This window comes from Eublepharis macularius, chromosome 3, assembly GCF_028583425.1.
Source record: "Eublepharis macularius isolate TG4126 chromosome 3, MPM_Emac_v1.0, whole genome shotgun sequence".
NCBI classification, from domain to species: Eukaryota; Metazoa; Chordata; class Lepidosauria; order Squamata; family Eublepharidae; genus Eublepharis; species Eublepharis macularius.
In genome coordinates, this window is record NC_072792.1 from 25351251 (window position 1) to 25374618 (window position 23368).

The 23368-nt window shown below is 44.4% G+C and overlaps 1 protein-coding gene across 1 annotated transcript in view; it reads right to left on the reverse strand.

Annotated features, from left to right (window-relative positions):
* Positions 1 to 21965, reverse strand: part of CLDN10 (claudin 10) — a 99770-nt gene extending 77805 nt beyond the window's left edge. The window contains exon 1 of the mRNA XM_054973945.1: positions 21511 to 21965. Coding sequence (XP_054829920.1) covers positions 21511 to 21724 — 214 coding nt within the window. The 5' untranslated portion in view covers positions 21725 to 21965. The remainder of the gene's footprint in view (positions 1 to 21510) is intronic.
* Between the last annotated feature and the right edge of the window lie 1403 nt (positions 21966 to 23368).

Below are 23368 nucleotides of genomic sequence, written 5' to 3' on the forward strand. Positions count from 1 at the left end.
GTGTGTGTGACTGGCCCAAAGTCACCTGCAAGCTTCCATGGCAGAGCAGGGATTCAAACCTGGTTCTCTCAAATCCTAGTCCAACCCTTTAACCACTACACCATGCTGGCTCTCACATTAGGCCTCTATGGCCTTTTTCCACAGGCATTTTTGTTGCTTTTGGCCTTTACCTAGGATTGTCAGGTCTCCTTGCCCCTACCTGCAGGAGGGGGGAACTGGCTGTCACTTTCATTGACATCTTTGTGCATACACTCCTAGGGGGGCACACAATTCAGCCTGTTTGGGGACCAAATCAGCCCACTGCGAAGTGCAGGAATGCTCCCAGGGCGGTGCAATGACTGGGAGCCCTCTTGCGCTTCACAGTGGGCCAATTTGGGTGCCAAATGGGCCCAGTTCTGCCTGTTTGGGGACCAAATCAGCCCACTGCAAAGTGCGGGAATGCTCCCAGGGTGATACAATGACTCCTGGGAGTGACATTGTCACTTCGCCCTGGGAGCGCACTGAGGAGGCCCGTTCCTGCAACTCCACCCCCTGCCCCCGCTGGCCAGGTAAATGGTGGCAAGGCGCGGGGGTGGGAGTGGGGGATCCCCCACTCCCACCAGGGGACCTGGGATCCCTACTACCTCTTCAGGTTTTTTTCTCATTCTGGATGCTTAACTTCCCCTTCAGATTTCAATGCAGTTTTAAACACCACATTGAAATCTGAAGGGGGAGTTAAGCATCCAGAATTCAGAAGAACACCCAAAGAGGTATGGGGCCCAAAGCAGCATAAATCACCTGTGTAAAAGAGGACTTTCTCTTATGCTTAGAATTCTTTTCTCCACTCCCCTCCAGTAGCTTGAAGTAATACAGCGTAGGAAAAGTTCTACGGCTTCATTCTTCTGGTTATTGCTCTTTCAACATTAGTTAACCTCTTCTTTGTGGGTAGGAGTTTTGCTGAAGGAAATTTACTTCTAAGTAGACATATAGTTGGATTTTGCCCTTGAGGCAGGCATTGCCAGACTGTTAAAAGGAATTACGGGCTAAATTAAGTGTTGCATGGAACCCTCATTTTAATCTCACTTTAATGTGGAAAACGGGTCTTTCAACGAGGCTGTTGTGTGGAACCATCTAAAGCTGCAGTGAGTCATTAAAACTTTGGAAAATATACAAAGCAGAGGGGGAAAGATCGTATATAACCATTAGAGGGCAGTAAATGCAAAGGATCTCTATTGCAGAAGCTAAGACTCCCATCAAATGACCGTTTGGCTTTCCTGACCAAGCGTTCCTTTAGGTGTGCAACAGAAAAAGCTTTCACTGACAGGAAACAATTCTCATTAATCATCTTGTGTGGAGAGACTAGGTGATGTTCACACTTTCTTTTATCTCCTCTGTGCTTTTAGAAATCTACAAGAGACTCAGATAGAGTGACCAGGTGCAAACAGGCTCAGTCCAAGATAATCCTGGACAATCCACCTCTCCCCAGGATTGATTGCTTTCCCTGGGTCTTGTTGACCAGACTTCTGCTGAGAATTCCATGTTAAAACTTAATTCCCACATCTGCGTGGAGAAACAACTTGGAATTGTGGCAGAGAGGAGGGGGCTTAAACTTTGCCTCCTGCCACTGTTTTCCTGTTTGCCCCATTGGTCACCAGGATCCAGAGGGAAATAGGACAGATCCATGAGAAACGTATCATGTTGGTTAAGCTCTGACAGTACATGTTGAGTATGAGTCTCTCTACACAAGACTGTCTACACAAGATGCCTCGATGCGTGTTCGTCAAGTGTAGGGAGACGCAATGTTAACCTGGAAGCATAGTTTAAAAAGACAGAGCTGGCAGAGATTGCTCCTCAGAGGGTTTGTTAATTTCATCTTTGTCTCCCCAAAGGCTCTGTCAATTTCACCTCTCCAGTCTAGAACTGTGTGGGATCTCAACCGGAGGGTAGCGAGGAATGGAAATCCTCTGCCTTCCAGATCCGGGCTTGGACCTGGAGAGGTTATAATGGGCTGAAGTTTCCCTTCTGGAATTTCACAGCCCCTTCACACAGCTCCAGTGAATAGCCTTTGACCTGCTGCCAGCTTTGTCTTTTTAAACTACCCTTCCTAGCTAAGGTTGCATCTCCTGGCATGTGTTCTTCATGTGTCAGATGTCTCATGTAGAGAGATGCTATGCCTCAAATTGTTTCAAATTAGTCGTGAGATGTTTCAAGACTGTGGTGTCTGAGGGACATATTTGGTGTCTCTTAACTTTTGATATTTTTATTTTTTAAGTTTTGTCTTTTTTCACTTGAAAACATCCCCGGGGAAAGGAGTTATATGCTCTTTTTACTTTCCTGCACTTAAGCCACCTCCCCCCCTTTCATCCGTCAATAACATCAGGTTTGAACAGGGATGCTCTTTAGATTGGGGGACATAGCACAGGTGCTTCATTCATTGCTGCGACTTCAAGCTGGTTGCCCCGGCCTATGATTACTGGGAAGGGACAAAAGCCAAGAGGCCTGATTATGCTTCTTCAGTGTCCAGTAGTTTGTCCCATAGAAAAGAGAAGGAAAGGAGACTGGGTCAGGCTGAGTGTAACTACGAGAAGGGAGTGAAGGGCTTTCCTTTCCTAAAGCAATTCTGTTTCATCTGTCTGAATATTATGTACATTCTAGCTAGTGCTACACAGCCAGGCTGCTTCCACTCCCTGCTGCTGCCTCCACCCCTACTCCTCTCCTCCTCCCTCCTGCCCTGCAGCCCCATGCCTTCCCCTTTCCTTTCCCTGCCAAGCTGCGCTGTAAAGAATCTCGTATCCTGATAAGTACACAATCTAAGCAGACCAATAAATATGTCTATAAATAGTAAACAGTATATATGAAGCAGCCAAACAATGCAAAATATCATTCAAAACACAGCAAAGTCACAATATCACAGTACGTAGGATACCCCTAAGGCAGTCTTTGTCTTCTTCACTTCTTGCAGGTGCGGCAAGACGAAGAACTGAAAGAAGGGAACTTCTTCCGTCTGAGGTAAGTATATGAAGCTTGTTAACCTCTTGGATGTATTTTCTCCAAAGGTGGAACCAACATGCCAGGGAACAACCCCAACGACCCTACAAGGGGCCGGCTAATCAAGCACTTGTTTCGTATGTACACTTCATCAGGAGTCGTGCAATAAGTCCACCATATATCTACAATACAAATCATTGCTCAATAAAAAGATTCAAAACACAATGGTCTGTTCATTCAATAACCCACATTACCGCAACCATTTACCCATCCAAAACTCACCCACACAAGCATAATAATTCTGTTGTCTGTCTGTCTAGGCACACCTCAGTAATTGGCCGTGCGCAAAGCTGCACATCAGGGGCAGGGTTTAAAAGGGACTTAATTAAAGAAAGGGACTTAATTAAAGAAACAATACCCTCCCCCCTCCATCATAAAGGAGCAATACCATGCTTACAGAAAACATGTGAAGCTAAGTTGGTTATTGAGTCCTGATGATCTTATACTACTCGGAGAATAAATCCCAAAGGCCTCCTCTTTCTGTGCTAGTTCTCTAGTAACCTGCAGTGGAGAACTCTTTCTTGCCACAAATAAGACAGTGAACTTGAAATCATTTTCTCTCTCGTGATGTTGAGAGAAGTGCTCCACCAAAGGAGCTTCCATAGTGCAGTTCCTGATCCTAGAAATATGTTCTAGGATCCGTACACGAAAGGGTTTTATGGTATTCCCCACATATAATTTACCACAGCTACATATGATCAAACACGCTACCCCTGCTATCTGGCACATTGAAAAAGCCCGCAATTGGACCTTTGTATGTCCACCCTGAAGCACTATCTCCGTATCTACCAAGGTTAGGGAATATACAGAGCAGTGGCCTCAGTTATACTCAGGGCTTTTTTTCAGGGGGAACGCTGTGGAACATATTTCTAGGATCAGGAACCGCACTATGGAAGCTCCTTTGGTGGAGCACTTCTCTCAACATCACAAGCGAGAAAATGATTTCAAGTTCACTGTCTTATTTGTGGCAAGAAAGAGTTCTCCACTGCAGGTTACTAGAGAACTAGCACAGAAGGAGGAGGCCTTTGGGATTTATTCTCCGAGTAGTATAAGACCATCAGGACTCAATAACCAACTTAGCTTCACATGTTTTCTGTAATCATGGTACTGCTCCTTTATGATGGAGGGGGGAGGGTATTGTTTCTTTAATTAAGTCCCTTTCTTTAATTAAGTCCCTTTTAAACCCTACGGACTTTGATATTAAACCCTATGGACTTTGATATATCCTACGGACTTTGATATTGTGTCTTTGCTGTGTTTTGAATGATATTTTGCATTGTTTGGCTGCTTCATATATACTGTTTATAGACATATTTATTGGTCTGCTTCGATTGTGTACTTATTGGGATATGAGATTCTATGTTGTTATACCTTTGATATTGATATTTATTAGCACTTTCGCAGTAGAGCATTTTATAAATATTTATATAAGTAGAGATTGGTGTTTCTTCCTTCAGTGAGAGTTTTTATCTCTCCTTTGGCTTTGGGTTCTATTTGGGCGTTGCTTCCTCACCTTGTAAGCTGCACAGCACAGGTGGGTGGGTGGGGGATAAATCTCTTTAAATAGCTGAAGAGGGTAGAGGAAATGTGGAGCTTAGCTTGCTATTTTGTGGATAGACTCTCAGCCATGGATTTGCCTTCAAGATGGATTAAAGTAGACTCATTTGAATCAAACAGGTGTGTAGGGGTTGTATTGGGATTGGGGAACTGTGAAAACATACAGGCAACCCAGAGTGCATGTTTTCCATAAGGAGCAAATAGCAGCTCTTGAGGCCCATTTCTGGTACGCAGAATGACACATGGCGGCATTAACTCCCTTCTCCCCCTGTGCTGTTGTCCTAATCAGAATTGGATTCCACGGTGCTATTTAAAAAGAAAAAAACCCTGATTAGTATCTTGGACATAGAAGTCCCAGGACTGCATCTTATTTGGCCCTCGGGCAGGTCTAAGGGTGGGCAAACACCCCTCCTCTCGATTTGGTAGCAGGCTTGTGAAACTGAGGCATTGTCCCCCCAAACTGGAAAATAGCTCATTTTCTTCAGGACCCACTTCACTTTCTAACCACGCCATTGGGATCCAAATGCCCCCCACTCCCATTCTCCCTGTGTGTCCTGCCAGTTTCTCTGCCTTCCAGCTCCTCTCCCATTACCAGCAGGCCTTGGTGGCAGCAGGAAGGCCTACCCATTCCCTCTTGCCTCAGGCTTCCTTGCACCAGGTGTGCTATGTCCCATGTGCAGGGAGCTCTGGGACTGGAACTTAAAGGTCATTGGAATTTAGTCCCACTTAAAAATGGACACAAGGCCCCTCCGCCCTTTACAGATGCTAGTGGTGACGAATGTCCATTCTTGTGGTTGATATAATGGTCTGGCGACTGTCATGTTACAATGAGAATAAGTGCCTTCCTAACCACCTCTTTTTTATACACCCTTCTATTTCCTCATCCTCAATTTCTTTGGACTTAATTATTTGTCTCTGTAGTTAGCAAATCACAGTTGACAGCACAGCCCTGAGCTATCAGTTGATTTATCTACGTATTTCGAATGTTAGATAAGTTTTGCAAATAAGCACTGCAAAGCTGTGTAGATAATTGCTTGGAGGAGAAAGAAAACCCTGCAAAAGAACAATAGCACTGGAGTGACACGTACATTTACTTCCTTTCGGTAAACAGGGCCTCTGTTTCCTTTTGATGGGCAAGAAGCAACTGCTTGCCAGTCAGTCTGCCTGGGGAAGTAATTCAGTGGTTGAAATGAAAAGGGAACTTGCTCTTTGTGTACTCCCTGGCGCTTCCTTCATCCCACTCTCCTGCTAACTTTCGGGATCTCATTTGCATAGGGCTTTTCCAGGAACACGCTACCTCCTACACACTTCTGCTGGAACACTGATCCAAACCTCTTTTTACCTGTTAGGCAAAATGTAGCTGCTACCAATCTCGACTAAAAGGAACTTCCACATAAAGAGGCAGTGAACCTCTGAATACCAGAGCTAGGAGGCAACATTGGACAAAGGCTTTTATGCCTCTATGTCCTGTTGTTGGCCCTCCAGAGAAACTGGTTGCTCCCTGTGGGAAGAATGCTAGATAAGATGACCCACTGGTCTGATCCAGTAGTTCTCTTTTTATGTTCTTGCTAGCAACAAGCCGGTTGTGGGGAAAAATACAATGGGCTCTAGAAAAGGGAGGGAGGCAGGCGGGCATTTCCTCCTCCTCCTCCATCACTGATCCCGGCTGGATGAAGGTAGGAGGGGCAGGCATGGCCACCTCCTCTGCACCTGCTCCTGGCTAAGTGAAGGGGGCGGGGTGGGCATTGCCACCTGCTTCACTTGTGATCCCTGCTAGGTGAAGGAGTGGTGGGCATTGTCACCTGCTCCACTCCTGATCCCAGGTGGGTGAAGAAGGGGCTGGCATTGCCTCCTGCTCTGCGCCTGATTCCGGCCGGATGAAGTGACGGGGGCATTGTCGCCTGCTCCATGCCTGATTCTGCTCCTGATCCCAGCTGGGGGGGGCATTGCCACCTGCTTCACTCGTGATCCCTGCCAGGTGAAGGAGTGGTGGGCATTGTCACCTGCTCCACTCCTGATCCCAGGTGGGTGAAGAAGGGGCTGGCATTGCCTCCTGCTCTGCGCCTGATTCCGGCCGGGTGAAGTGACGGGGGCATTGTCGCCTGCTCCATGCCTGATTCTGGCAGATTGTACAGGGGATGGGTATTACCTCTTGCTCAATGCCTGATCCCAGCTGGGTGAAGGCAGGGGGTCGGAATTGCCAACTACTCCACTCCTGATCCCTGCTGGGTGAAGTCGGGGGGCGGGTATTGCCACCTGCTCAGCGCCTGATCCCAGCCAGGTGAAGGTGGGGTAGGCATTGGTGCTGTGTGAGGGGGGGCAAGCATTGCCGCCTGCTCTATGCCTGTTCTTGGCCAGGTGAAGATAGGGGGTAGGCTTTACCTCCTGCTCTGTGCAAGATCCTGGCCAAGTGAAGGTGTGGGGGAAACGGCACTTGGGGGCTGAGCTAAGGAGAATGGTGCTGATGTGGACAGGACCTGCAAAAATGCACAGCTTCCCACCCACACAGCATCAAAAGGTGCTTTGATGGCAACCTTCTGAAAAGGTCATAGCAGGTTTGAGAAAGAGCGTAGCAAAGCAGGTGGCAATGCCCTCTCCACACCTTAACCCAGAAGCAGGACAAGTAGAGGACAACATCTAATAACAGTGCTGTTTAAGGAAGCCAAGGCAGGGCAAAACACCCCTGTGGAAACAGCCCTGGAACAGAGTAACCAGATGCTCAAAAGCCGGTCTCCTCCTCTGGCTGTGTAGAAGAGGGAACTCCACCACGTGTTCCTTGATGTGATGCAAGAAGCTGCACTTGCTGAAATTCCTTCTTCTACACATCCTTCTTTCTACTCGTGTTGTCAGCAGGGTTGGACAAAGGAGACTCAGACCCCAGGAGAGCTGCAAAATGGTTCTGTGCAAGCCATTATCTCTCAGCCTAGGGATGAATCAACAGGCAGAAGGAAGTCACTCCTGTTGCTTCTCCTGCTTAACCCATTCCACACCCTCTAATTCCTGCTCCCCTAAGTAATTTCTGCTCTGGGATCAGGCGTGGAGCAGGTGGCAATGCCTGACTCCTGCCTTCACCCAGCTGGTATCTGGCGCGGAGCAGGTAGCAATGCCTGCCCCCCTTCAACTAGCTGGGATCAGGAGCAGAGAAGGTGGAAATGTCTGCTCCCCCCTTTACCCAGCTGAGACCAAGAGTAGAGCAGGTGGTAATGCCCACCCCCTATCTTCACCTGGCCAAGAACAGGCATAGAGCAAGTGTCAATACTCGCCCCCCTCACACGGCTAGGATCAGCCGTGGAGCAGGTATCCTGTCCACATCAGCACCATTCTCCTTAGCTCAGCCCCCAAGTGCCGTTTCCCCCACACAAACAGGAGGCTTTTAGGGATACTTGTAAAAAACCAGAATTAATAAATTGCAAGGTGCTAGTTCCCAGCTTTCTTTTTTTTAACAAAGTAAGTCTCCAGTTCTGCAGTTTGCAAATTTGCAATTGCACATTAAAAAAAACCAAGCAAACACAGAACTAGCATGTTATAACAATCTGTCACAACAGTGTTATAGTACCTGGTAATTTTAACAAATGAACAATAATTAATAACCTACCAGGAGACAGGAAGGTCATGTAAATTTGCAGAACATGTCATATGTTAAACCAAGCACAGCTGAGATATCTTACTATATAATTGAGAAAGCGTATTTCAGTCAATTCACTTTATACCCTGATGCACCACCAGAGGGCGCTGCCATGGAGGGAAGCCTAGGCAAGGCACCATGTCCCTCCAGAAAACGTGCCATGGTGGGAAGCCCAGGCCAGGAGCATGTTGGGAGGAGGTGGCAATGCCCACCCCCTGCCTTCACCCAGCTGTTATCAGGAGCAGAACAGGTGAAAATGCCCGCCCCCCTTTTTACCCAGCTGGTATTAGCAGCAGGGAAGGTGGCAATGCCCACCCCCACCTTAACCCCGTCGGTATTAGGAGCAGAGCAGGTGGCAATGCCCTCTCCACACCTTAACCCAGTTGGTATTAGGAGCGGAGCAGGTGGCAATGCCTACCCCCTGCCTTAACCCAGCTGGTATTAGGAGTAGATCAGGTGGGAATGCCCACCCCCACCTTAGCCCAGCTGGTATTAGGAGTGGAGTAGGTGGCAATGCCTGCTCCCCTTTGAACCAGTTGGGATCAGGAGGGGAGCAGTTGGCAAAGCCCACCCCCCGCCTTAACCCAGCTGGTAATACGAGTGGAGCACACGGCAATGCCCACCCACCCTATCTTAACCCAGCTGATATTAGGAGCAGAGCAGGTGGAAATGCCCACCCCCTGCCTTAACCCAGCTGGTATTAGGAGCAGAGCAGGTGGCAATGCCCACCCTCCTTTGAACCAGTTTGGATCAGGAACAGAGCAGGTGGCAATGCCGCCCACGACCTTAACCCAGCTGGAATTAGGAGCGGAGCAGCTGGAATTTCCCCTCCCACCTTAACATAGCTGTTATTAGGAGCAGAGCAGGTGGTAATGCCACCCTGACCTTAACCCAGCTGGTATTAGGAGCAGAGCACATGGCAATGCCCACCCACCCCTCATCCAACAGGGATCAGAAGAGAGCAGGTGGCTTTGCCCACCCACTGCCTTAACACAGCAGGTATTAGGAGCGGAGCAGGTGGCAATACCCACCCCCACCTTAACCCAGCTGGGATCAGGAGCAGATCAGATGGCAATGTCTGCCCTCCTTCACCCAACTTGGCTCAGGAGCAGAGCAGGTGGCAATGCACACCCCCAATTTAACCCAGCTGGTATTAGGAGTGGAGCAGGTGGCAATGCCCACCCCCCGCCATCATCCATTTGGGATCAGGAGTGGAGCAAGGTGGCAATGTCCACCTTGTGCCTTCACCTGGCTGGGATCAGGTGCAGAGCAGGAGGCAATGCCCTTCTTCCCTTCACCCAGCCAGGATAAGAAGAAGAGCAGGTGGCAATGCCCGCCCTCTTCAACCTACCAGATTAAGCCACTGAGCCAGGCAGCAGTGCCCACTCTGTCTTCACCCTGCAAGAGTCAGAAGCCAAGCATGCAGCAATGTCTGCCCTCCCCCTCAACCTGGCGGAATCAGGAGCAGTCCAAAACAAATTATAAACCTCGAAGGTTATATGTTAAATAAATTTTGTAAATTTTTATATTTTTAATTCTTACAAAGGTGAAAGTGCTGAAATGTGATAAATATTCTACAATAAATATATGACAATAAATATACAGCTAATAAACCATCATAAATAATCCTTAATATTTATCCTTCCAGTCCACTTTGAAAAATCAGAGTTGTAAACTGTATACAGTTTATAACCTAAGCCTAAGCCTTTCAGAGTGATAATGGAGATGAGTTATTTCTCACGCCACACACACATTTCTCAGGGAAAACAGAATTCAGCACAAACTTACCAATCCCTACATCCCAGAACAAAATGGGATGGCTGAGTGGAAAAATCGCTTTATCATGAATATGGTCAGGTGCATGCTAATTGATTTAAGACTTCTTTGCAAATACAGGGGAGAAGCTGCAATGACTGCAATCTACTTGCAAAACAGATTTCCAAATAATGCCACAGACAAAACCTTTTAAGAGTCATGGCATAACAAGAAGCCAAGCATAGAACATCTTAGAGTATTTGCATGCAAGGCTTATGCTCGTATACCAGAAGAGATCCAAACTAGAACCCAGAGCTTTAGAAGGCATCTTTGTAGGCTTTGCTCTTGGATGCAAGGGATACAGAATTTTAGACTCAAAGACAATGTTATTGTGAGAAGAGTTGTACAATTTGATGAACGAAAAAGGAACAACCAGACTCCTGCCACATGCTGCAGAGGGAGATGGAGACGACAACCAGCTGCTTCTGTATCTCCTAGATGGTCACTACGCAGATGCAACCAGATGTGAACGTAGGTGAGGAGGAAATGGATGCAGCCACTGAGCACACACAACCAGATGCCCAACCAGCAGATGTGCCAGAGGAGCCAGGGCCTACTATGGTGGCAGAGGTGACTAAGGACCTCAGGCCCTCCCAGTGGGGGTACGTTGATGCAGACTGGGCTGGAGAAATTTCAGGCTGAAGATCTACAAGTGGTTATGTATTTTTCTATGGGGGTGGAACTATAAGTTATAAACAAGAAATTGTTGCTGTTTCACCTACTGAAGCAGAACTTGCATCAGCTTCAGATGTGTGCGGAGAGTTAAAGATGCTTTTAATGTTATTTGAGGATTTTGACATCGCAGAACCTTTACTAGTTAAAATGCTAGAAAATAACCAAAGTTGTATAGCTCTCTCTCCTTCAGAAAGAAACACCCTGTGCATAAAGCACATTGAGATCTGACACTAGGATATGTTTCCTGCAGGGGCAAGGAGTCGACAAGCTATACTACTGTCTCTGTATGGAAATGATAGAGGATATGTTCACCATGCTGCTACCAAGAGTGAAGTACCAAGGCCTGTGACATGGCCTGCGCATAAAGAACATTGACTGCATACAGAGTCAAGAGGGGGTGTTGTGACAGATGACTCAGCATGCCTTGGACACTGGGGGGGGGATCTCTCTCTCTGTGTATGTGTTATTTTCTTGATGAGCAAGGTACGTCTATTGTCTAAGGTGAGAACGCCTCCAGCCTGACTCCTCCTCTCTTCTTATTTCAGTTGAGAATATTTCTCTCTCTTGCCTCATGGTCTTCCAAAAGAGGACACACCTTTAGACAAAGAGAAGCTACTTATCAGGAAAAGAACAAATTGTCACAGGCAGTGCCCCCAATGTCTAAAGTATACTGACTCTCCTGTTCCAATGGTGTTTTGTCTTGATGGGTCACCAGTTGTGCAAGCCAGGTAAAAGGGAATAAATTTTTCCTTCCCTTTTATTTAGCTCACTTGACCATAGGTCTTAAGCTTAAATCACAAAATTACATCAATTAACAAATTTAAAACATCATAAAATTGTAAAAAACATAATAATTCAGAATCAAATAAAACATGCAAAGATAAAATATCCCAATAAGACATACATAGTATAAAGTCCATAATGGGAAAGGATAAATAAGATCTGATAAAATAAAATATGTCATAAGACTAAAATCTCTAAACGCATGGGTTAGTTATATCTTAAAGCCCTTTAATAAGTCAGATAGATATACTTGTTTTGGAATTTATTTTTTAAAAATTAAGTAAAAATCTCTTCACAATAACAAGGAAAAACAATAGGCTCTTGGCATATACTCTTGTATGAAGAACATTTTCTGGAATTGTTTGTGTTAGCTTGTTCCTGTAAGATGTGTTGATGTTCGAGAGCAAATTCCAACCTCATAAGGAGGAGAAGAAACTCTCTCTCTCTCTCTCTCTCTCTCTCTCTCTCTCTCTCTCTCTCTCTCTCTCTCTCTCTCACACACACACACACACACACACACACACACACACACAGAGATAGAGAGGATTTTAAGGAAGAAATAATATTTAGGAAAAGCTCTCTCTGAGCAATAATCTAAGTGCTTGTAAAAGAAATACAGTATCATTCTCTGGAGCAAGAAAAATAAAGACATTGTTCACTAGAAAAAATGTAGGTTTCTGGAGCTATTTATCTATCCTGAGCCATCCAATTAATGAAATAACTCTTAAGATTTAAAGTCCGCAAGGTGAAGGGTAGGAATGTATAAGAATTAGGAACTGGTGCCAAGGAGATGTTCTCCTAGTGCAGGAGTGGGCAATTGTTTTGGCTCGGGGGCCACTTTGTGGAAGCGGAGGTTAGCAGAGGGCCACACCTTTTAAAAAGATTGCATTCATTAGTTAACTTTGCATTTCAGAAAAGGTATAAATTGTATCATAAAAATCAATAAATATAAATTAAATAAAAGAGTGGTAGTTTTATTCAATTTATTTATTGTGCTAATTTCATATCATCTATAGCTGCAAGCACATTTAATTTTAGAATCAGTTTAATGAGACAAATGTACCCTATCACACTTTTCTATTGTCTTGGCGGGCCACAAAAAACTCTGTAGCGGGCCGTATGTGGCCCGCGGGCCGCAATTTGCCCACCCCTGTCCTAGTGTATATTTATTTATTGCATTCCTATTCTACTTTTTTCCATCATGGATCTCAAGAAGAGCATACATGTGATTCCCAAAAGGTCTCCTGTCCCTGGGCCCATACTGGGTTGGCAAGGGTGTTGTTTTATGTGCTTTCCAACCTATATCCTAGGACCTGTTATTAGTATGGTTGCCATTTTTTTTTTTTTGCTTCACCAACAGCTTGACCTACAGACGCTTATTGGAGCTTTTCTCCATGCTGTGAGAAAGAACCCAACTCCCTTCAGAGCTTAAATGCACTTTCAGCACTGACTGACAACTGTTTCAAGTCAATCAACTTATGACAGTTCCTACTTCGGGAGTTCTTCAAACTGGTCAGACCCCACAGTCACTGCAATTCAGGTATACCCAGTCTACTTCCTTCAGAAGATAAACTCCGTATGGAATAAGACCACTTTTTCTCAGTAGCATTAATCAAATAGGCTGCTCCACCTTCTAGCTCAATGATTCCCTCAGAGGTCAGATGCTTTTTCTTTCTAGAACAAACATTGGAATCGTCTACACAGCATTCTAACATTCTCTCCCTCCTGAATGGCTGTGGGCATTTGAACCTGGCTCTCCCAGATCCTAGCCTGACCCTATATCCACTGTTCTCATATGTCTAAGCAGTTCTTAAAATCTCCAGGTTTAACATATGCCCAATTAAATTTCAACATTCATACTTTACCTGGCTAAATCCAATGCAGGTTATGAGGGAACTAACATCTTGGAAGGAAAAGTGGTTGGTGCTTCCAAGTACCCAAAGGCAAAAGCTTAGGAAACTCATTTCATTTCTCAGTTTTGGGCCAAGGTACCGAGGCTGATTATAGCGGAGTAAAATTAGCTTTTAAAAGACCACATTAATGACTCCCAGCTGAAACAATGTTGCCAAATATATTTACAAACAGGGCCCTTTTTGCACTGCTTACCTGCTCCCGGAATGTTGCGAAATATCGCGCAAAAACCGTGGAAGATAGCGTCTTCTCGTGAGAGTTTTGCGCGATGTCACATTGAAAGTGCATTATTCAACGTGTGCGGAATCAGCCTCAGTGTAGTATTTTAGTACAGTATTATATGATTGCTACCGATATTTATTACATGTTTTTATTATATGTAATTATATGTTGTAATTCCGCTGGAAGCATGCTCGCAGGGAAAGTGGACCGTAAATAAAATTAAATAAATAAATAAATAGATTACTTTGGGAACTGTATTGGGAGGGAGGGGATGAGATCGGTGTGGGATTCAAAGACATAATGCAGATGTCTCCTGTGCTAGGAATGTCTTTTCCACTTTGGATAAGAATTCGATCTTTTTGCAGTCTTGTAACAGTGGCACGGAGCAGTCTCCTCTATATAGGCACCTATGTGCTAAGAGAAGCTGCACTTCTGGAAATTCTGCCTTGCTTTTACTCCTGCAACTGGCAACATGGCCTCTTATTCCCAGCACACCATAGCTGGGAAAAGAGAAAAAAAGAGAGAAAACACCCTTAGAGGCGAAGCTCAACAGACCTAGGTGGAAAACCACATCTAAGGGACTAGAAACCAGGAATCACAATAATGAATGTCATAAATATTTTGTTATCGTAAATATACACAAAATATTAGTTATTAAATAGGTGGCATTGCCACCTGCTTCACGTCTAGTACCAACTGGGTTAAAGCGGGGGGTGGGTGGGCCTCGCCACCTGCTCCACTCCTAATATCAGCTGGGTCAAGGCAGGAGGTGGGCATTGCCACCTGCTCCCATCCTGCTCCCGGTCTGGGCTTCCCACCACGGTACTTTTTCTGGAGGGCCATGGTGCCTTGCCTAGACTTCCCTCCATGTCAGCGCCCTCTGGTGGTGCACCAGGGTATAAAGTAAGTTGTCTGAAACATGCTTACTCAATTATATAGTAAGATTCCTGCTAAATAGCTTACATTTTCTTGGCCCTAAGCAAACACGCTTAGGAGACTATATGTACATAATGGGATTTGGAAGACTAATGAATTGGGACATAGTTAGCCCAACTGAGTACTACCAATAATATACACTTCAGTCATCCCTGCTTACTAAGTTTAAGAATTATCATCTTGAGACTGCTTCCTGAGTGGGGTGTGTGTGCAAAATGGGATCCTGCCATAACTGCAAGCAGCATAGGAATGCGTGGGAATGGGGTCCAGCAGCACCTCTTATTTCTGTGTTGCTCACTGCTGCCAGCCCCCTACACGCTGTGCCTGTGAAAAAGTACAGGCACAACAGCCACCATTCAAGACCCTCCGTGGCCCAGAACCTCCTGTTTCCCTTCATGTTTCTTTCCTGTACTGAGCTGTGCCATAACCCTACAGTGTGGTTCAACAACATTGTGAAGGTGGGGAAATGTCCTTTAAAGAGTTTAAAGGGGAGGAGGGAGAGAAAATGGCACATGATAGAAATCCGCTGTATGCCATTTTGAAAACTGAGCTTAAGTCGACCCCCCTCCCTGTTGTGGCAATGGAGGGAGTCTCCACACAGATCCCCCCCCCCCATGTAGTCAAAGAAAAAAGAGACAAAGAAAAAGAGGTTTATTTTTAATCCAGCTTAGAGGGGAAAGCCCCAAGAACACTGCAAGTCATGCTCAGACACTGTTCCTGAACCAAGTGATGTGGACATTCACCTTTCACACAAAGGCTTCCTTCTTTCCGTCTAAGGAAATATCCATGTATGGAAGCAGCCCCGTCCCTGTTTTAGCTTTTGGGGATAATTTTTAAACATGTTTGTTAATGTGAGTAGGAGCCTTCAGGTTTTCCCTCTCTCCCCCATATCTCTACACACTAAATCTTTTATCTTGATGTTTTCGGCAGTGATGTCACACTTCTGGAATGCCCTCCCCCTGGAGGCTTGCCTGGCACCTTCTACACTGCTCTTTAGGTACCAGGTCAAAACTTTTCTCACTACCCAGCCTTTTAACTGAAGGCTACCATCTCTGAAAGTTTGTTTTTATGGACTACTTCTAGCCTCAGGGTTCTTTCGGGATATTACCTTGGGGTGGGTAAAGTGCAGAGTACCACCTTCCTATGCCTCTATGGTACGTGGTGCCTTCTATCAGCTTGAGCTCATATGCCAGATACGGCTCTTCCTTGAAAAGCATTATCTGGCCATGGTGATCCATGCTGTGATCCCATCCAGGTTAGATTTCTGTAGTCCACTGTACATGGAGTTGTCTTTGGAAACTGCCCAGAAACTGCAGTCAGTTCAAATTGTGGCAGCCAGATCAATGTGGGGCTCTTTATCATTCCAGTGCTGTAAGATCTGCACTGACTACCTGTTTCCAAGGCACAATTTTTACCTTTTAAGCCCTAAATGGCTTGGCGCCGGAGTATTTGGAGGACCGCCTTGAGCCATTTGCTTTCTCTAGCCTACTTCCCATCGCTGTTTTGAGGAGAAAATGGGGAAGGGAAAAATATGTATGCCATTCTGACCTCCTTGAAGGAAGGGTGGAATTAAAATGCGATTGATACTTAGAACTTTACTGTGTTGTTCCAGTTGTTTGCACTTTTACAGCACACTGGACGTTAATCTTCCAACGCCTGTGCCTTTTGGAAGCTCTCCATTTGGGAAAGGAAGTATTGTACTCCTGAGTCCTTGTTTCCTTTGGAAATCTGAATCAGAGTTCCTCATTCTGAGCAAATCTGCCATTTCACAAATTATATCTTCCAGGAATAGCTTGTTGTGTCACTGTGCCAGCTCAAAAATAATAATAAAAACCCACCCAACCACTCTGGCCTATAGAGATAATCTATCTGTTAATAACCACGTCTTAGCATAAGGGGTGCAGAAAATAACTGCCCAGGGAGTGCTCATGATAACCTCAAAGACAAATACATGGAGACTGATGCTAGCTCAATGAACAGTGGGGTTGTAGTGTTCCTACCTTGGCCCCAGATACCATGAAAGGTCTTCTTCTAGCCAATATCCCTGGTCAACTACTTTTGGCAACAGAAGCTGTACATAGGATTGCCAATCTCCAGGTGGTACCTGGAGATTTCCTGGAATCACAACTAATCTCCAGACTACAGAGATCAGTCCCTGTGGAGAAAATGGCAGCTTTGGTGGTGTGTGGGGGTGGATTCTATGGCATTATACCCCACTAAAGTCCCTCCTGTCTCCAAATCCTGGTCTCCCCAGGCTCTACCCCCAAACCTCCAGGAATTTTACAACTTGGAGTTGGTACATAATGAGAGTTGCTAAGTATATGTGGTGGTGGTTGGGAAATACTGCTGATCCTGGCAATGAAAAATGTCAACACCTCTATGGCTTGTTCACTCAACACCCCTCCGTACTATGCCCCCCCGTCCCACATGGATTCCCCCGTTGCACACCCCATGATCCCCGTCATATCCTCTCTGGGTGACCAACCGGGCTTCTCCTCCTTTTTTCACCATTGGAAATGCTGGTTTGAAGCCACCTATGACCTACTATCATGTTTGCCCCCAAACAGCAATTTAGAGTCTGGCCTCTGTTGCATGTAGTCCCCTCCCCCCAGCGTTGAGCCTTGCTGCTAACTCTAAGTTCACCTGAGGCAGAAAGGCACTCAAAAACCATAATGTATTTGTTCTAGTATTAGTATAGAATAAACTGAAGCTGGAGATGCATGGTCTATTTTTTCAGAGTTGAAGTTGTAGTTGAGAATATTTGTTGCTTTGGTATACATACTTATCCCGTCTCTGACAGAGTGATTTTAGAGAGTTTTTAATAGTGTTTTTAAAAGTTCGCAAAACCTATTTGAGTGGGTGAGTCTTTCTCTATCATACCACTGTAAACACTTTTCAAGTATTCTTTTCCCCCTTCTGTTTTAAATCAGACCTCTCAGTGTTTTCTTTAGCTGTTCAAGTTAGGTAGTACAACAGTGATAATTTCCCCCCATAGTTATCCAAATGTTCCAGGCTAAAGTCTTACAAATGTCCTGTTGATACAGAAATTTGTCATATCTCTCAATAATAATTACTTTTGTGATGAAACGAGAAGAAAATTTTTGTTCTGAATAAACCCAAAGCGAAAAAGGGAGTGGACATGCATTTGAAGGAGGTATGCCCTAATGTCAAATAGACCATTGGATAGATGAACTTAAAAGAATTCAGCCATTGACTTTAATATTAGAGCATTAATTAACAGCATTGGGAAATGGTGTGAACTGAGGTAAACCTAAATCTGAAGCCAGCAGTAAAAGTGGTTCATTAAATCTCTAGCAATATGGACAGATTGTCATTGTCATTTCCTGTGACCTGAAATTTACGCCTGTATTTTTCTTCAACAAAGTTTAACAGCGAGCATCAGAAGATGTAAGAGATGAACGGTGAGTCAGTTCAGACACTGTATGAAACCATGGTTTAAATAAACAAATGGAAGAAAGATAGTGCCAGTGCGGGCAGGAACTTGTAGGGTTTACTTTCCTAAAGGATGGGAATAAAACAGGTTTGGGAAAGAATTATGTGGACGGGATGGTGAAATCCTGGAAAGAAGATAATTAGACTATGGCATTGTATAGATGAGTCATTAAGAACTCCTCCAGTTTAGAAGCAAAGATGACAGAGAAAACCTTCCACATGGAAGCAGTAATTAGGGCTGTAGCCTAGGCTGCTGCTGTTGCTTTTTCTTTCTTTCTTTTTTTGCAGTAAGGAAATACTAAATCTTACAAAACTGTTGAAGAGTGAAGGAGATCAAAATTAATTTCAGTTTTTCGCTAGGCTGTTTATAGCAAAAAGGGCAGTTCTAAATTTTAGTATCACACAATGAATAGCATAATGTGGAACAAGTCTGGTCTCTCCTCCAGTAAATGTTATCGTCCACATACTTTGTCCCAGCTTGGTGTAGTGATTAGGCTCTGTCTGTCTGTCTGTCTGTAACACACACCAAACTATGTAATTTAAATGAAGAAGGTTCAGATATGTGGCATACCTAAAACAGAATAGCCTTGACAGTAGAGAATCCCTCTTCTTCGAAGTTTGCAAATATGAACCATTTAAAAATGTTTATTATCCCGTCATTAATCTTGCCCACTGTAATTCTATAGTGCAGGAAACGCTTGCGCACAGCAGTTAAAATTAGTATTCCTAAATGTCACTTCTGTGTGTGTGGCTGCCATCTCATTTGAACAAGAGCACCTGTCAGTCTCCTTATCGGTGGAGTTACAAACAGAGCACTGCCAAGTTTTTGTTGCATGCTGTCCAGAAATGTTTGTAGCACTGCTAAGAACCCTTGTGCGAATTTTGTTAGAGGAAAATGCATGATAAAGAATAAATAAATCAGAAAAACCATCATCAGCAACATTTCTGGTTATCTGACACAGCTATTAAGAATGCTTACACTTCGGGATCCTTGATGAGAAAAAAAGGCCAAAATTGCCATTAAGGGTGGCACCAGGTGGCAAAATACCTGGAAAGATGACTGATTGGTCACTCCTTTGCCACAGCATCAGTTGGGCGAGTACAGAGAAAACTGCTTAACAATTTGACCTCTATCCCCTTGGAAAACTAGTCATCTATGGTGTCTTCCCCAATTGTGAGAAAGTTAACATGCCTTTGCTTCTTGAGGTCTATGATCAGGTGCAGATGTGCAGTAAAATTCTCATTTGGTAGCATATGACCGACGGAGCCCGTACAGACAACCATTTTCTCCAGGATGAACTCTCGCACCCTACGATAGTCACCCTGCAGAAGGGCAAGGAACAGGGCTCATCAGCTGCAAGTACGTGGTAGAATGTGTGGCAAAATGGTCATTGGTTTCCACGTAGCTTACCAAAAGGTTACATGTTCAGTGTGTTTATGTTACCGCTTGGTAACTGGTAATCTGTATTCATTCAGTGTTTGGCATGGACACCATACATTGCACATTTGTCCTAGAGAAGTTTAAGGAGAACGTGTTAGCAAGATGGGACCTAATTCCTCATCTGTAGAACTTCCTGCAGTATGGTAGCTACAGAGTTCCTATTGGATGTGCCACGCCCCCCCTACAATGAAGGCTGCTGAATTTCCTTTGTTTGTCCCCTGTGGGTAGGTGGGGACCAGGTGACACCAGGCTACTTCCATAGATGGTGGATGCATGCGTGTTCTCACCATCCTTCTCTATGATTGGTGGGCGTTTGGCAGTTTCATTCCAGAGCAGTTGCTATGTGCTCAACTTCTTGGAGAGGGTCTTTTTGGAAACATCTGCTCTCTGTCGCAAGGGTCTCTGCTTGTACTAATATCAGTGATACGCCAGCTTTGGGGGCTTATAATCATAGAATCATAGAATCATAGGGTTGGAAGGGACCTCTAGGGTCATCTAGTCAAACCTCCTGCATAATACAGGAAATTCACAACTACCTCCCCTTTCCCCACACACGGTTGTGACCTTTGCTTGCCCCATGCTCAGAAGATGAAAAAATACTGTCAGGATCCCTAGCTGAACAGACTTGAGGAAAATTGCTACTTGACCCTAAGATGGTGATTGGCATTACCCTGGGCATGGAAGAAGGGGCCACAAGAACTAAGCGCTGATGTAACCCTTCCTGCCCTTTCATGATCTGCCCAGGTTCACAGAATCTGCATTGCTGTTAGATGGCCATCTAGCCTCTGCTTAAAAACCTCCAAAGAAGGAGAGCCCACCACCTCCTGAGGAAGCCTGTTCCACTGAGGGACCGCTCTAATGGCACAGTGCACCTACCTGTGACAAGCCCTATTAAACAAAACCCTGCAAAAATACAGATTCACAATCGAGGTATTTCTATACCGGGTACTACTAAATTTTGCACTCCCACAACTCTGTGCTCATGATGTGGTATCCTCTTTTCTAGATGCAAGTCTAGATTTTTTATTGCAAATCAACATTCAATCCTCCAAGGAACTTGGATGTGGATAAATTCTCTGGTAGCATTCAAATAATTTAAGGAATAAAAAGTTTCCATATAGCTTTCCTACTAGTTTCTTTTCATACTTACTATCTTGGAAGGGACTATAACCCTATGTTCTAGTGTGTTCAAATCCTGTTTATTTAGATAGTATGTACTGCATGTCATTGGCCCTAACCTGGATCGCCCAGGCTAGCCCAATCCTATCAGATCTCAGAAGATAATCAAGGTTGGCTCTGGTTAGTGCTTGGATGGGAGACCTCCAGTGAAGACCAGGGTTGAAACCACTCTGTTAGTCTCTTGCCTTGAAAAACCCAGCAGGGGTTGCAATAAGTCAGCTGCAACTTAACAGCACTTTACATACACACATACGCCCTTGAAGAAGAATTTGCATGCCAATATGGGAAAGATCCCAAGAATATTGAACTGGCTTTGTTCAAGCTTTAGATAGGTGTTTTTGAACCTTCTTACAAATACAGGCTTGGGCTTCACAGCCATTTTGTTCCCAGTCTGCCATCTTCACTGTGTCTCACCTGCTACTGCTTTCTGTGTTGCTGCTTGTTTGCTAGCTGACCGCCGTTTTTGACTGTAATACCTATTTGGGCACATCTGAAAAAGGCCAGCGTATGTTAACAAGCCCAACAAAGATGTCCTATGGCTGGTACCATGTTTGTTAAATATAATATCCCTTGTTACATCTGAGCATTATATATATACAAACATTAGGATGAAAACATGGTGGCTCTTATGGATGGGGAGGCTTCAGGAAGAGTGGTGGCAGCAGAAGGTAGGGGAGGAAGAAGCAACAAGTAGGAATTCAGAGTAGAAGACAACTCCTCACCAATCCTAGTCCCCCTCCAGTGACCCAAATAAATATTCTAATCTTGGTACATCATTAATTATGAGTACCATCAAAGCCACGTTTCTTTCTTAGCTAAAAAGATCTACACATAGATTTGGCTTCTCGGCTGCAGCATTGATTTCTGCAACTTTCCTTTGACTTACCCTCTATATTGAAGATCGTGAGATGAGGTCTGCAGTGGAAAGCCCCCAGCGCATTCCCCGCGCAATTCATCCAGAGTCCCTGGAAGACCCATGTTGCTGTTATCACCGATGAAGCTCTGCTGGTCACTTTCCATTCATTCGAGGCCGTGGCTGCAATAATCGCTGCTATTCCACAAAAACAGAAGAGGAAAGCTATAATCTGTGTCCCTAACATCTTCTTTGGATGCTGGTAAATTCCCCCAGTGGCTTGTTATGTCACTGTGGAAGAGGCAGAGCAGTTTTTTTTTTTTGCTGTCTAGTACAATATTAGCAAATTACATGTTAACAAGTGTCACTGAGCATTATTGCAAGTGTAAATTTTGTTTTCTGTCATGTTTGGCTGGCATCCAAAACTGTCACCCTGCTAGTTATGTAGCAAGAAAGGATAGACAATATTGGTAGGAAGCATTTAGCAACAGCCGTTGATACTAACATAACATTATTAATTTGCAATTCTAGATGATCTATATATCTGCTTCTCTTTTGGCAATCTGTTATGAAGTTAATGCTTAATTTTTGGTTAATCTCAAACAAAAAAGACCTCATAACTAGAAAATAGGTGCAGAGTCCAAGTTGCACAGCCGTATTTGACATTAGTAACAATCTATTTGAATACATTTTAATAGGGGACTGCAATTTCAAATGTGATTCAGGTTTGCATTCCTGCAATCATCAGACTTCACAGAATTCTTTTCCTGTGTTTAAAGGAATTACAACAATGGAGTTTGTTTTGCTCTTCACATAGACTAATTTAAACAGCGGCAAGCCATTGAAAGTATGTCTGTAAGCACTGTGCATCGAATTAATCATGTGACCAGAGTAGGTTGGACAGCTCAGGTGGTTTATGCAGAAAAGCAGGATGGATTAAAATGTTTTTTTTCTTTGCCACTCTCAGTTTCAAAAACGAATACGATCGACCCTACTTATTAAGGTCATTAGGGTTATAAAGTACAGCTCGAGTGTCTCTGAGGAAGTATAGTGAGGAAATAAATGATTAGAAAAGTTCTCATAAGATAGGACTAGTATCGTATTACCATGTTCAGCAAGGACAGAAGAGACTTGGTTTCCATGCCATGAAGCTCTGTGACCTCAGGCTGCTCATTCTCTCTCAGACTAACTTATTTCCCAGGGTTTTTGTGTGAATAAAATGGAGGGAGAGCAAAATATGTGCATCACCCCAAGTTCTGTGGATAGGGAAAAAAGTATGAAAAGAGGTAGGCAAATATTGGCTGGGCAACATTTTAAAAGTGGAAGATGGTATACAGATTAGATTGTAAAGCATATCAGAAGTGTAGTACAGATGGCTTTATCATGGCCCCATCCAGTCATTTCTGACGTTATCGCTAGAAATTCTGCCCTGCGTTAAATGAAATTTATTTAGCATTTGCTGGCTCCCAGAACAAGGTGGACAAGTGAAAGAGAGAGGATGTTTGTGAGAAAAAGAAAAGATGATGGCTTGTTTGAATATTGGCCAGGATTGAGAGATGGCCAAAAGAGAATCCAAGACATAATCTTGAGCGTGAAACACACTTAGAAGCTAATCCGATAAATAATGATACAAAACTTTAAGAGTGTTTCCATCAGAATCAAAGGTGTAGGGATATCATTTGTGTTGCTTTCCTTCCTCCCACTGCAGGCCACCAGTTTGTCCTGCCCATGTTGTCTCTTGAGGTGCCCTGGCCCCCAGAAGCAGAATTTTGGGGATCATCTGAGGCTATGGTGGGAGGGGGAAGGAGGCAAGAAAGATCTGCTTTGTTGATGGAAATCACTGCTGCATTCAGACCATATACTTGGTTTCTGGTATGGTTGTTTGTATCTT